Here is a 13808-nt window from a genome sequence, read left to right on the forward strand (position 1 = left end):
TGCTTAATAAAATAGGAATTCCTATCTACCTACTTTTCGAATGCAAATATAAAAATTTCTATGAATGGATAATCGCGACCGTACTCATATATCAGATGCGATCGCCTTTATAATTATTTGCAATGTTTACTTAACACCCTTTCACACATGAAGAAACTTTCATAATGCACTCCACCCAACCCCTCGTGAAATGAATCCGTTACAATAATCATACATTTGTGTCGTCTTATCTGCCCTGCGATTCTGTAACTCACTTCACGAACTCACACAGCGGTTTTCGCATCGGCGGTCTCTCTCAAATCAGTCGTGAAGCAGTCATTTTATGATTTGGCATTCTGAAAAGGTGGGAGCTTGTACTTTATTGTTTATCAGAATGCCAAATCATAAAATGACTGCTTCACGACTGATTTGAGAGAGACCGCCGATGCGAAAACCGCTGTGTGAGTTCGTGAAGTGAGTTACAGAATCGCAGGGCTGATACTAAATTGAAACGCATCTAAGAAATCTGTTTTCTAAACAAAATTCCTCGATATACGCGCCAAGCTAATTATGCATATCTAATGTATTAATTAATTACACAGGAAGACATAACCTCAATAAATTTAATTTACTACATTCGTTGTTGATAGCATATTTAATATCTACAGTTAGGTATGTGTTAAAAGCAAGAAGTATGTTCACATTATAGGTTAAATGTTTCTTAAGTAGTTAAGGCTTTAATTGATTTAATGTAATGTTGTAGCTCCCGAGGAGATATCATCTATAAATAAATAATAATTTCTTATTCTCGACATAGCAGTTATTCTTGGACTGCGTAGACGATAAAAATCAAAGGCGACGACAGTTAAACATCGTTTGACGAATAGATTAAAATCTATCAAAAGATAAAGCCAGATGAAGAAGGCGCTTGCAGCGGATGTGAGTAACGTAAATCCATTCTATTTGAATATATCATTCGATAAAATGTAGGTTTATTGCTACTTTTCTCACGGAACTGATATCTAATACATTTAAAAAACTTTAATTGAAAACATTTCGCCATTTGTCCAAGCCATTAAACTTATATATTTGATTGCGTACTCGACTTTCCAATTTAAGGCATTTATTTTATTTCCTATACCTATAGGTCGACCCGTTAGGTAAACATTTTTGTGGTACATGTGCTAGTAATTATTAGTTAAGTTTAATAATATAAGTGTCGTAGCAACAACCGTTTAAAAACTTCAGCTGTTCCAGAATAGAAAAAATAAGGATATAACAGATGTCCAAAGAATGGTCAAGCCCTGATTTCTCGATGTGCGATGACCATCGCTTTAAAGGGACTTAACGAAGTCTATCTTTTTACACATTATCTTTTGAAGGGGACCGGTGATTCCAGGGGAGATGAATGGTATTAACTGCTATGCCACTAACAATACAGATATCTTCAAGAGGAACCGGTTTCAGATGTAAATGGGTCACACGGTTCCAGCTACCGAGGTTTGTAAAGAAACCGCGACATTGCCATTTTAAATGAGACTGTTTTATTTACGAAGTAGGTGTCTGTTAACGTTAATTGCGAAATATATTTTGTAAGTTTACATTTACATATAGCTATTTCAGTTCCTCAAAACGATTTGATGGGGTATTTTGCGAGATTTACATTTTAAAATAATGTATCCGTAGAAGTTAAGCAAATAAATTGGAAATTACGTGTATAGCACTCGACATATTTTGTCGCACAATTTTCCTATTAGATGTGAATAGGACCGTAGGGGTCAGGAGGTTGAGGCTCTCCTAAGGCCATCATAAGGCGCGTTTCTATACGTTGCAATAACTTATGGCGGATGTTTTCACCTAATACTCGACGTACACATTACAAGATAACTAGAAGTTAGTCGCCCGCGCACGACACTTTTACGAAATGTTACCGCCTACGACGCTCGAAACACAGTGCACTAGTTAATTTCGTTATGTATGTATTCAATTCAAATATCACTGGCGATTTAGACAACAGAGAGCCGAATCTGATGCTCTGGCACTGAACTATATAATGGATTAGCATACAAACGCGAGCTGCGACACGGCAGACTCGGATGGGTGCGGGCGAGTTGGGCATTCGTTATAATATTTGAATGTATGAATGAGAAATAGCTGCGCCGGAGTGGGCGCGTGGGACGCGTGCCGACAATGCACAGACAAGTCCTGGGCGTCCTTGTCAATGTGAGCCGCTTCCAGCCACATCCGTCTCATGTCATTATTTGTATTTATGCACTCCCGTACATAGTGACGGAGATGACAAGCGAAAACCAATCAGGAAGGTAGAATAAACTATGATGCGATGTTTGAGTTGAAAAAATAAAAGTCATCACGTGTAGCAGAACGCTTCATTTAATTTTATTTGATTTCGGTAAAATAAGTTTTATGTGCAAAAACTGATTAATCTTCGAGCTGTCTCATAAAACTACGGGTGAAATATATGGAATCCTGACTATTATGGTCTTAATAAAGCGAAGAATATATTTAAAAAAATGTGAATTAGAACTAGTTTAACTTTTTAATGTCGTGTTTATGCAGTATAATAAAATTTCCATAAAAGAATAAAATGGAATATAGTAGATCTGTTAACATTATGCACTCCCTTCTTTTGAGAATGTGTCACGGCGTTTGCTCATTTTTGTGTCGCATTCAAAGGATGCTGTTAACAACCACTCTCAAAGAGCGAGGATAATTTGATCGGGGTCGCGTTTCTATGGGAATACCGTTGAATGCATTATCACTATCATTTTAATACGCGACCTTTGGAAAAATAGGATTTGGAAACTTCAAACAACATCAAAAAATCATATTATATTTATTATAATATGATGTTAAAATAAATTACCAAATTATTAATAAGTAGGTACTAGATTCATTACATTTTAAGTATTTTGCATATAGTAACGAAAATGTATAGAAACAAATATCATAAATACATGTAAACATATTGTGTTCAATCATAATATTTTTTTAACATTATTGATTAAATTCCCAATCGAACTACAAAAATATGTTAATTTCTAACATGATATACGCGCAGAAGGGGATAAGACGCTCCAAGCAGTTGCGAATTCTTTCGTTAATCTTGCTATAGGTATTCAAATGAGCGCTTATGATTTATTGAGTGGACCATTAGCATTTTTATTATTTGTTATTCTTACACCTTTCGTTAGGGCCGGAAGCCACGCGGCCTGTGTCTCTGTCTAGTGAGCCGTGAGACTCGACAAGCTACACAAGGAACTGCATAAAAACTGTACTACACTTACTACACAAAAGGCGAATATTAACATAGTTTACATATAAATTTTACGCGAATTCATTCTCTTATTCAGAGCGCATCAATATTCTTCGATTATAATGATAATTGTACCGATGCACGAACGTTGTGATGTACTGCCGTGAGAATCGACAATTGATTTTCCACAATATTTTCAAACACTGATAGACATCCATTTATTAATTTGTAATTTATATCTCGGGGCTTGAATTTGAATTAAATTTCTTGTAACCAAAAAGTAGTATGCTGTTTTTTTGTGTAATGAATCAAATATAGCGATTTAGATAGAGCACAGTAACGCCTAGATTTAGCTTTAACATATACTTACATACAATTTAAATGTCATACTTGAGAATACATGGTTAAATCATTTTCAGTTAGATGCTTTTACGGAAGTATTTCATTAAATAGACGTTTTATTTAAAGCATATTTTTTACGCGTTTTATTTTCATTATTCGGTTATAGAGATTAAGAACTCCTGTAGTATTTTTAAAAGTGGTGGAACAGATATGTATGGGTATAAAATTATGTAATATATATCAAAAATATAAGAGGTAAAATTTTCATGAATTCACCTGTATTATTTTACTTCACTTAAGAAAAATTGCTGATGCCATATTTTAAAGCTTCCCTCATAACTTACTGCCATACTTCCTTATGAAGGGTTAAATGGGTATCTTGTCCGAGAGGAGGGAGTTTGTAGTAATCTGTGACGAGCGACTGCGGCTGCTGGTCCTCTGCAACCCCCAACACTGCAGAGGTGGCGGCACTCAGGGGATGCTCTGGACCCGTGGTGTAGTAGGCTCGCCAGGAATCACCACTCACTTCCATCATTTCTTTGCGCCTTCTATTGACAATAACAAATTTTTGTTAGCAAAAATATTTTTATTTATTAATACATTTTACATAACATTTACTCTATATACGATTTAAAACAGTCGTGTAAAATGTGTAGAACAGTGCTAATTTAAGGTTGCGGGTACTTATGGCACGGGTTTGCCCAGTATAAGTGCGCGCTGCTAATATTTATTGAAAGCACATTACATATATTATATGCATTATTTGAATTTTTTCATTTTTATTATCAAAGTTAACGTTAAGGTATGTGACGCACTTCAGTTTTAAATTTAATAAAGAATGGAAGTACCGTAACCTATGGTTCATTTGGTTTAGAAGTAAGTTTGATTTATAAGCAGGCATTCTGCTCATGCAGAAATGCTTTCTGCTTCTTTTTAAATGGTTGTTTTGAACAGGAACAAAAGCTTTTATATTTAAATTAAGTTAAGTCATCACGTGCGTTTTTCAAACTGAATAAATGTATTTATTTAATTTTAGTAAACTTATAAGTTGTAAACTGTGAGTTCGATAAATAATATTATATGAAGTTTAATGAATAAACCAAACACGATTTCTTAATTTCAGGGCTTTGAAAACTCGTCTGTGTTATGACGTTTAAGCCCGCATTACTTGTGGTAAAAGATGAGGTCATTTTTCATTGAGTCTATTGAATGAATTGAAGAAGCAACGTGAAATACCCGTACCGTAGTTTTACGAGACTGACTACAAGTTACGAACCAGTTATTAGGTGTGACCATTTCGGTACGAATACTGACCTTTGTAACCATCTGCAGTCGTCATAATGTGACGATACAACGTACTAATTGTTGCGTACATTGAGTGACTCAGCAAGCCGAGTGGCCAGTTCACCAAACAAGTTATCAGACAGGATTAGAACCTACGTTGCGATCAATGCTGTCCAGCTGCCTCTGGCTTAGATGTTTACACATTATGCGATGTTTACAGTGGTCACTGCACTTGCCACGTAAACTGTGTTATGAGTATTCAGACTAGAACCCGTTAATAATATAAGGATAATATGTCTTAAAGAGATAATGAATATTTTCTATAGTGCCTTAGTAATTAGCTGGTGCTAAAGAACACTGATGGAAAAAGTTTTGGATTTGTTTATGAATAAAAAGCTATGTATTGTTTATACGTCATAGGGGAAACTTGGTACCGCTCAACCTGAATGTAGAACAGGTCCACCACACTTGCAGAACCGGAAGGATACAAGGCAAATCCCTGTTCCCTCGCAACCAGTTTAGGTTGCCTGACGTCATACCCAGCGGTATACGACGATGCAGATAAATAAATAAAAAATGTTGGAAGCACGCGTCGGACGAGTTTGACCGGATCGTAGTTCTACCTGATTCCTGTTCCTGGTAGTTTATTGATTAATCTGGAGGTCATGAATTATTACGAAAATTCTGCACATTGACTGCGCAATCCAAGTTAAAACAGAATAGTCTTGCAATAATAGTAAATAGCAAAGGTAGGTGCGGCTTCCTTAGCCAGGGCAGTTGGGAATGGGGATCGCTGTAGTCGTATCATTTTCAACCAATTCTGTAAAAGCTTAGATAATAGTACAGTACGTATGGCAGGATCTACGTTAATATGTTAACAAGGCTGAACATTGGTTAACTAACTGGTAATCATATCTTATCAATAACTAGTATATCTTGCTTCTGGTGCTAAATAGGCAAGGCGTGAGTCATTTGACGAGTTAACTGGCCAGCGGGTGCACCACGTGAATGAGATTCCGGTAGGTGCTCACGTAAAAATCGTGCAACGAATCTAACAGGTTTGCTGGGGTCCTTGCGAGGCCACCGGGACTGGTCTAACCTGCCCTGCGCACCTGAACCTCGAATTTCCGATCGGTCTTCTAACACGTTTATTTGCGATCGTAAACACACTACCGTTTTTTCACCTACTATAGCTGTGTCTACAAACGGTAAGGTATCGAAAGAATTTGGGACAAACAATTTGAGCAATCGTTCTAAACAACGCTGTCAAATCGCGCGTCTATAAATAATTAATTGATTACTCTGTTCATTGTTGTGAATTGTTCGCTACATTAAAGACATTTCGCAATTTGCCTATTCGCTGCGTTTGTTTGATTTTGACTATTGAATGAGGCGATTAGAAAGTATAGCGTGCAGCTGTCACGAAGACGTGACGTATGCTAGAGCGGAACGGATGTTTTGAGCAAAGGGTTGGTAACGTTTCTGTAACATCAAACAAAGAATCCGATGCGGCTATTTATTCACGACAGTTTTAAAGATCTTGTCCTCAGTAGGTATAACGCTTGCGTGATACTTAAGTGGCACATTTTAGCTGCATTTTAAAACCATAAGATGTCGACGATTAAAATCGAGTCGACATATTAAAAACATTGGTTTGATATGTAGATGTAAAATCAATTAACTATGAGTCACATTTATCTGAGGTCGCGTCGCATGTACAGAGTGTCAGAACGGCGCAGGCGGCGAGTTTCGAAAGGCCTCGTCCATGTCTACGTCCGGTGTCGCGTCCATCTATCGATCATTCGGTTCGTTAATAAATAACACGTTGGCGTCGTCCGTAGCTTATCTCGGCTGCTCGGGCATGTGGAAAAATTTGGTGTAGGTGTCGTAACGGAGCACGCACGTCGCAGGCTTGCGTGCCGGAGCTCGCCGCCTGCCGTGCTTATCCTCGCCGGTCGTTGCCTCGGCCGCTTCGTTATTAATCTTTTAATTAAAATGCAACCAGACTCCAGCATAGTTTAATTGCTATTTAACAACCAATTATACTAAATTGTTTCAAGCTTTCCGTTAGAGAAGCAGATTAAAATAACCTTTGTATTTCAACGTAATAAGTATTGGTCTATCATTAGAAAGAGCGAAAGAGAAACTTATTCAGAATTTTGGTTGCTTTTGTTGCTTTCGTTGCTTCTATAATAAATTCATTCAGGATAAGAATGATTAAATACGTTTAATTGCCAAATTGTAGGGAATATGTTACATTAATAAGATACTAATTTCAGCAAAAGGTAGTAACGCTAAAATTGCACAAATTATATGTAGTATTAAAAATGTAGATATATAGATAAAACATCCAATTTGTAACATCATCATATCATAGGAATATAAAACCATGACGCGGAAAACCTAAGATAAATAATTGTGGAACAGGCTATGCACCTCTAGGCAGGTGCAGGCGCAGGGAAAGTGCAGGGAGTGGCTCGTATCACGCACGCATTATCATCTATGATAAGAGAAACTAGTATCAATCCAGCTAATGATTAATTATGGAACTTATATCACTTACTTATAGCAAGACTATTATATTTTACATTATTTCGAACTTACTTAGGAATCTGTATTCATTAACGGAGATAATGATGAAGCAACGTCTAAAAATCTTAATTTGTTAAAAGTACTAATAAAACTGGTGTACTTACTAATAAAACTATTTAACGCTTACAATTTTATGTTCTTCTGTTTATGTATAGTTAATTCTTCTTAATAAAGCATTCTGTAGCTACGATCATTATTATTATTTAATGTAAAATAAAGTATTTATGTATTACGTATTCATATAAAATAAGTTAAGTAACGTATCTATATCAAATAAAGAATTTATAAATACCAAGTCCCTGTACTAATTAATTGACAATCAACTCCCTCTATATGTGAATTATTCAAGCAAATTAAAAACCAATTTTATACAATCGTTAGTTTGACTGTTGGAAATACGCTCTTCTTACACAAGTTTTTTTAAATATAAGTAACAAATAAAGTAGTTTAAAATAAGTTATTCACGTCGTTAATTTTAATAAATGCGTCATGATGTTTAATTAATAATACCCATTAGTTAAAAACTATACTACATAGACGCGATGAGGTTCTTGTAATACATATTTTTTACATCAATATCCGCACAACAATACAAAATGGAATGCTTCTTGCTATTTGTCAATTAAAGAATTCACTGTATCAAACTGCGCTCTTAAAGCATCAAAAAATAAATTCTTCATACAGGTATAAATAAAGGATGACTGAGCTACATCCAGCACAGAATAAACTGAGAAGCATTTTCGACAAACTTTTTGTAGCTTGACGAAGAACGCATATGCGATGATTCATTCGACTTCTTTCCCGTATATGTAGCCAGCGTTATTATTTCTGTTTTCTTAGCATTATATACAAGAAATAGTTTCTTGGAAATCCGTACCCACGCAGACTAAATATGAAAACTAAGTAACTTATATGAGGAGTGAATTATTTTCGAACCGATTTGTTTTCTATCTTTTGTGTATTAACAATTTTTGTTTTAAATTTAAAACCCTAAGTTGGATATAAGAATGCTGGGCAACAGTTAATTACTACTGTGAATCATATTCTGAAACAACTATTGCGGCTATTTTACGTACGTTTTACTAGATATTATTAATATTTATACGAAAAAAGTTGTTAACGGAAATGTCTTGAGCTCCTTCATAACTCATAAGTTGGCTCTTAACTAACTGTATTGAAAATGCGATACTTGACGTGGACATTAATTGAATAAAGGGACTGTTCCTTTTCACAGTTTTTTGTTGAAACCGTTGACCGTTGATTGACACTAGTCGCGAACACCATGTGATCTTATTGAAAATTTTTAAAATCTGCTCAGTAGAGCGTGTTCTGCGCTCATTGTTCACTTTTACATGTAAATATCAAAATGATATGAATGGACAATAATTTCATTTCATATTTTAGTAGTATTGTTATCCCATCTAACATCGAGTTTCTACATTAGCTCAGCCAAAGCTACAACTGAATAAAAGCTACCGTTTGAGGTATCTAAAATAAAGCGTACTAGCAAAAATTTTATATCCATAAAAAAAGTGAAGATACGAGACTAACAAAAAAACAGAAATATATTTTACGATTCCATACTTAATACATAATGTAAAGGTAGTTATGATTGATGAATCAAAAGCCGTTACGTTTTGCAGAGAATGCACTGACACCCCGTTCCAATTACGACCCTGAAAGGCTATAAAAAGATACAGACGTGTATCACAAATCATTTTAAAATTATCTTTAACGGCCTTAACCACAAAAACATAGCTGCTAAATAATTCGATACAGCAACATCTTACAAATCAACTATCAGAAATAACATCACCACAAAAAGTTGTTTATTAAATTTTAAAGTTATGCGTGGATTATGATCAAAAGAACAAAAGATAATTGCACATGCTCGTTATCGAAAACATAAAAATAGTCTCTAAATAGATATCCTTTATTAATCATTATATGGCAGACGATCATATCAGATTAGGTTTCATTTTAAAATACACTAATTTAAATATAAATTTATTTGAATTTGCATAATAGGTATAAGTAAAATAAAGTATGAAACATGAGATTTAACCTTTTTGGGATATGAAAAAACTAATATATCTGAATTATACTAGGTGGCTACCTTAAATAAGCATGAAGGTATAAATTAACAACAATGTCACATTTTGTGGAGCACAATGCGGTGCGCTATCGCAGCACGCATTGTGTAGTGCGAATTGAAACAGGTTGTGGCTGACAGGTATCTATATATTGTGATTTATGCCCGATTATTCTATACTCCACAAGCTATAATTAAATCGCGAATCTATTATGTACCCGTTCCTAAAAGATCGTTGACACGGCCCACGGAAATAAACCAAAAGTGATTTAATACATTCAGCTGTAACAGCTTTGTCCAACTTAAGAAATTTTCGATAAATTGTCTTAGCTATCGACACGTCGCAATATTTCAGCAAGTTTTAAGATTTACAACTAGACAACGATAAGGCTAGAATTTATTCATCGGTCCCAAGTCTAGAGCATAATCAACGCCTTCGGAATGTACGTACCGTTACGTCAATAACGCTAATAGCCTGCAAACCGTTCTAAAACAACATTTAAAAGTGTGCGAAGTGTTTGTATTGGTTGATAGAAAAAGTCAACAATTCAACAAGATGATGAATTAATACGTATGTATCGTATTAAGATAAATTATAGAAGGATTCCAAAACAAAAAAAAACGTTAAGAAGAAGGAAAGGAATAAGATATAGGTATGTTGACATATGCCGGTGCCTAACTACGCTACAAGTTTTTAATAAGTACAAAAATTACAGACAACTCGTCTGGAGACCGACAATTGTGAGAACGCGATCAATTATCCCTGTGCAAATAGTTATGGTTACGAATAACGTACAAATTATCTGTATAGGAACGTTTTCATTATCGGTTTGCAGTTAAAATAGCACGTCAATCATTTTACGGAGTAATCAACGATAGAGATCGTGGGGCTACGGCACGGCTGGAGATGGCAGGGCGCTAGATAAGCTTTTAATTACGCCAGACGCCTATTTACATACCGCAGATGATATAGGCGGATATCCCGCAATTAGGAGAACCTATTTTTACAATCATTTATGCAATTTTACACCTACAAACACTTTAGTCAGTGATATTTTCTACTACTTTTATAAGAGCGGTTCATCTATCTAAACGGAACACAAATAACACTAGTAATTTTAACTAAACCTGTGGTTCGAAAACGGAACATTTGTGTGATTTCATATGTGTAAAATTACGGCATTATATAAAATAAAAACTGTAAATTTATTAAAATCAAAATGCATATATTGACCAGATTTTTTTTTTGGTTAGGTAATTCTTGTGGTAAATCTTATTAACTTTACATGCATTCATATTTTTATAATGACATTTTTATTTGCTTTATTTTAATGTAATAGAAATTTCGAACATGGATTAAATGTTATCTCTAAGGATGTATTTTGAATGAAGGAAATTGTTACAATCTTATAATACGCCAAATCGGCGCCTGTTAATTGCGGAGGCAGATAATTTATGAGCAGCCTGAATACCTGTGCGATTAGCCTTCCACTGCCACTCTATAACCCCTTAAACGAATTAGTATCTAATAAATTAGAGTTGCTTGGTACACGAAACAATCTTTAAGTAACACGCACGAAATAATTATACTGAAATTATTTATGCCAAAAGTGCATTTGATGTTGCAATAAATATATACAAGATAAATCTTAAATTATCATTTTTACCATATTTAATTTTGATTTACAATTAGCCCTGCAAGTAGCAAAATATTGATATTTATTTTCACAATTAAAATTCCCCTTTCAAATTATCAACCAGATCTCGACGCAGTAATCTGACGGATAATTGATATGGCATAGCTACACACATGCGCATATTCATAAAGTATAGGATTTATTAAAGGCTATATTGCTCAGGTTTAATTTAGTAATTTACACGCGATAAAGTAAAGCAAAAAGGCTTAATCTAAATGCAAATCCGATAGGTTCGGCGGATGTCCATGATAAATCAGCCCCGCGGCTGCAAAACCGTTATGTGCCGACACTCAAGTCTCCCTATACCGTGTGATTTGTGAACATCAACATAATACTCATCTTAGTTGCCACCTCAAAACTAATACGGTTTTTTGGAACGCAAACTACGAAGTCGGCAATTACGTTAGCAACACAATGAAATTCTAGAAATAGAGTGAGACTAATAAACTAAAAACACAGTCTTATTTGAAATTTGTTGACTAAAATGATTAGCAGAAATACAAATAAGATATCAATCTTCTACAGTTTTTATCTAGTTTGCTAAAGACGATATATGGCCTTAGGTAAAACTAAAAAGATTTATAAGAACTAAAGAGATTTTTAACAGATAGAATTTAATGTATGTCATAAAGTTTTATTTGCTTCAACCACAATCCCCAAATTAAAGCAGTATTTTCTTAGTAAATGTAGTTATTTTATCATTGTATGATAATATCCGATTGTTACCCGCTGTGTATTAAATTAATCTGTTGTGTTCTTGAAATTTATGACATAAAGTTGGGTAAAATATAAGCGCTAATTAATTTGTATCAAGAATTATATCAGACCCATTTATAAGTGTCACACTACCTTTGGAAAATTTACTTGCATTATAAAATAACCATCGAATATGTACTGTTACTGTATTGTACAGATTTTAAGAATAATTAGTAAGGACGTTGGTGGAGGTTTCTTATAAGAATTTCTAAACAAAATCTTTCTAGCGTCGGACTATGGCATAAAAGTTTTAATATAAATAATTATTTGCAATCCAGATTTTCATATACATATTTAGATTGACAAATGTTGAAATTCGATCTATCGAATTCAAAGATATTTTACAAAAACGATCCATTGATCGGTTATTGAAAAGTATTTTAGGAGAAATGGATTGAATCTCTAGTAGTTAAAATTGGATTGGGATTTAGTATAAAAAGTCTGTGTTATTAATAGTATTAATAAACAATCTTTGTAAATAACATTAACACAATCTGGGTAAGTTATGTTTATGTTTTTAAGATAAGAAATTAAAAATCTTAGATTCTATCTTATTTTTTATGAAGAGCTTTGATGAGTAGCTTATTAGTTTGTCGTATTTCTTATGAGAAAAAGATAATATATCTTTCATGCTATTTTTATTTATACCGAAAATTAAAGAACAACAACATATGCTATAGAAAAACAACGCAACAAACTATTTTTTGAAATTAAAGTTTTATAAAAAAATTAGTAAAATGTATCTAGAATATACTCCGTCTTACAAATTGCATTTACATACATAAATTTGGACTAAAAAAAAGAAGAGAAACTAGAAATACTTACTGTTGTTTTAAAATTAATCTTCTTCTTAAAAATATTTTTTTACTGTAATTGGTGTATAAGATGATCTTTCGTTTCTATCTTTAATGCCGTTTTCCTAAAAAAAATCTACCTTTATCCACGAACATTATAATGAAAAATAAATAAAGTAAGAGACTAGTGAGTAAAACAGTTATAATAAGACAGATTTAGTTTTGTAAAATTATTAAGGAATATAACATACGATATTTTAAGAGATGTATGTAATTATACAGCATAGTTCATAGCTACAAATAGCGTTAAGTCGATGTGATCGTGTTTGCAAGTAGCTCTCGTTAAATGTGGAGCGAGAAGTTCATTAATGGACCTATACATTAATTTACATCTTAATTCCGCTTATTATAAATATTCATATAACGATAATACTAGTCTTATCTTTGTGTCAATAACGGTGATATTAGCTCTGTACACCCATTACACATCTACATAAGAATATTTCTAACAACTCTATTGAAAGTACAAAAAAGACGACGTATTTAACGATCGTTTTAATAGGCACTTAAAAACAACAAACACAAAATTTATTTTCTAGCAACAAGATTGTATAACTCTAATAATCTCTAATACTTTACTACAAGAATGGGTATAGTCGAAATATTATTATAAATGGCATACAATTTACAAACTATATTATTCTTAGAAATACAATTTTATTTCCTCAATTCAAACGCATTGCATGAATACCACTGGATGAATCACTGTACTCTCGCAAAGAGAGAGTGATAAATAGGTTGATTTATGTAAGTATTTTGATTATTTTAACCAGGTGTAGAAGCATACATTGTCTATAAAATGAAAGCTTAAGGCAATACAGAGGTCAAGCCGAGAGAAACGTTGCATATGTACTTTATCATTTAAATGCCGAAGTCAAATCGTTATTTATATTTAATAGAAAAGGATGTCTAGCAATTTCCGCTCAATTAAATATCTA

General features: G+C 33.6%; 1 protein-coding gene across 3 annotated transcripts in view; it reads right to left on the reverse strand.

The window, feature by feature from the left end:
- Window positions 1–13808, reverse strand: part of LOC125053354 (protein grainyhead) — a 73964-nt gene that overhangs the window by 29839 nt on the left and 30317 nt on the right. For all 3 annotated transcript variants that reach the window (XM_047654693.1, XM_047654708.1, XM_047654700.1), the window contains one exon: window positions 3940–4143. In XM_047654693.1, the coding sequence (XP_047510649.1) occupies window positions 3940–4143 (204 nt within the window). The remainder of the gene's footprint in view (window positions 1–3939; window positions 4144–13808) is intronic.

Source organism: Pieris napi, chromosome 1 (genome assembly GCF_905475465.1).
Source record: "Pieris napi chromosome 1, ilPieNapi1.2, whole genome shotgun sequence".
Taxonomy (NCBI): Eukaryota; Metazoa; Arthropoda; class Insecta; order Lepidoptera; family Pieridae; genus Pieris; species Pieris napi.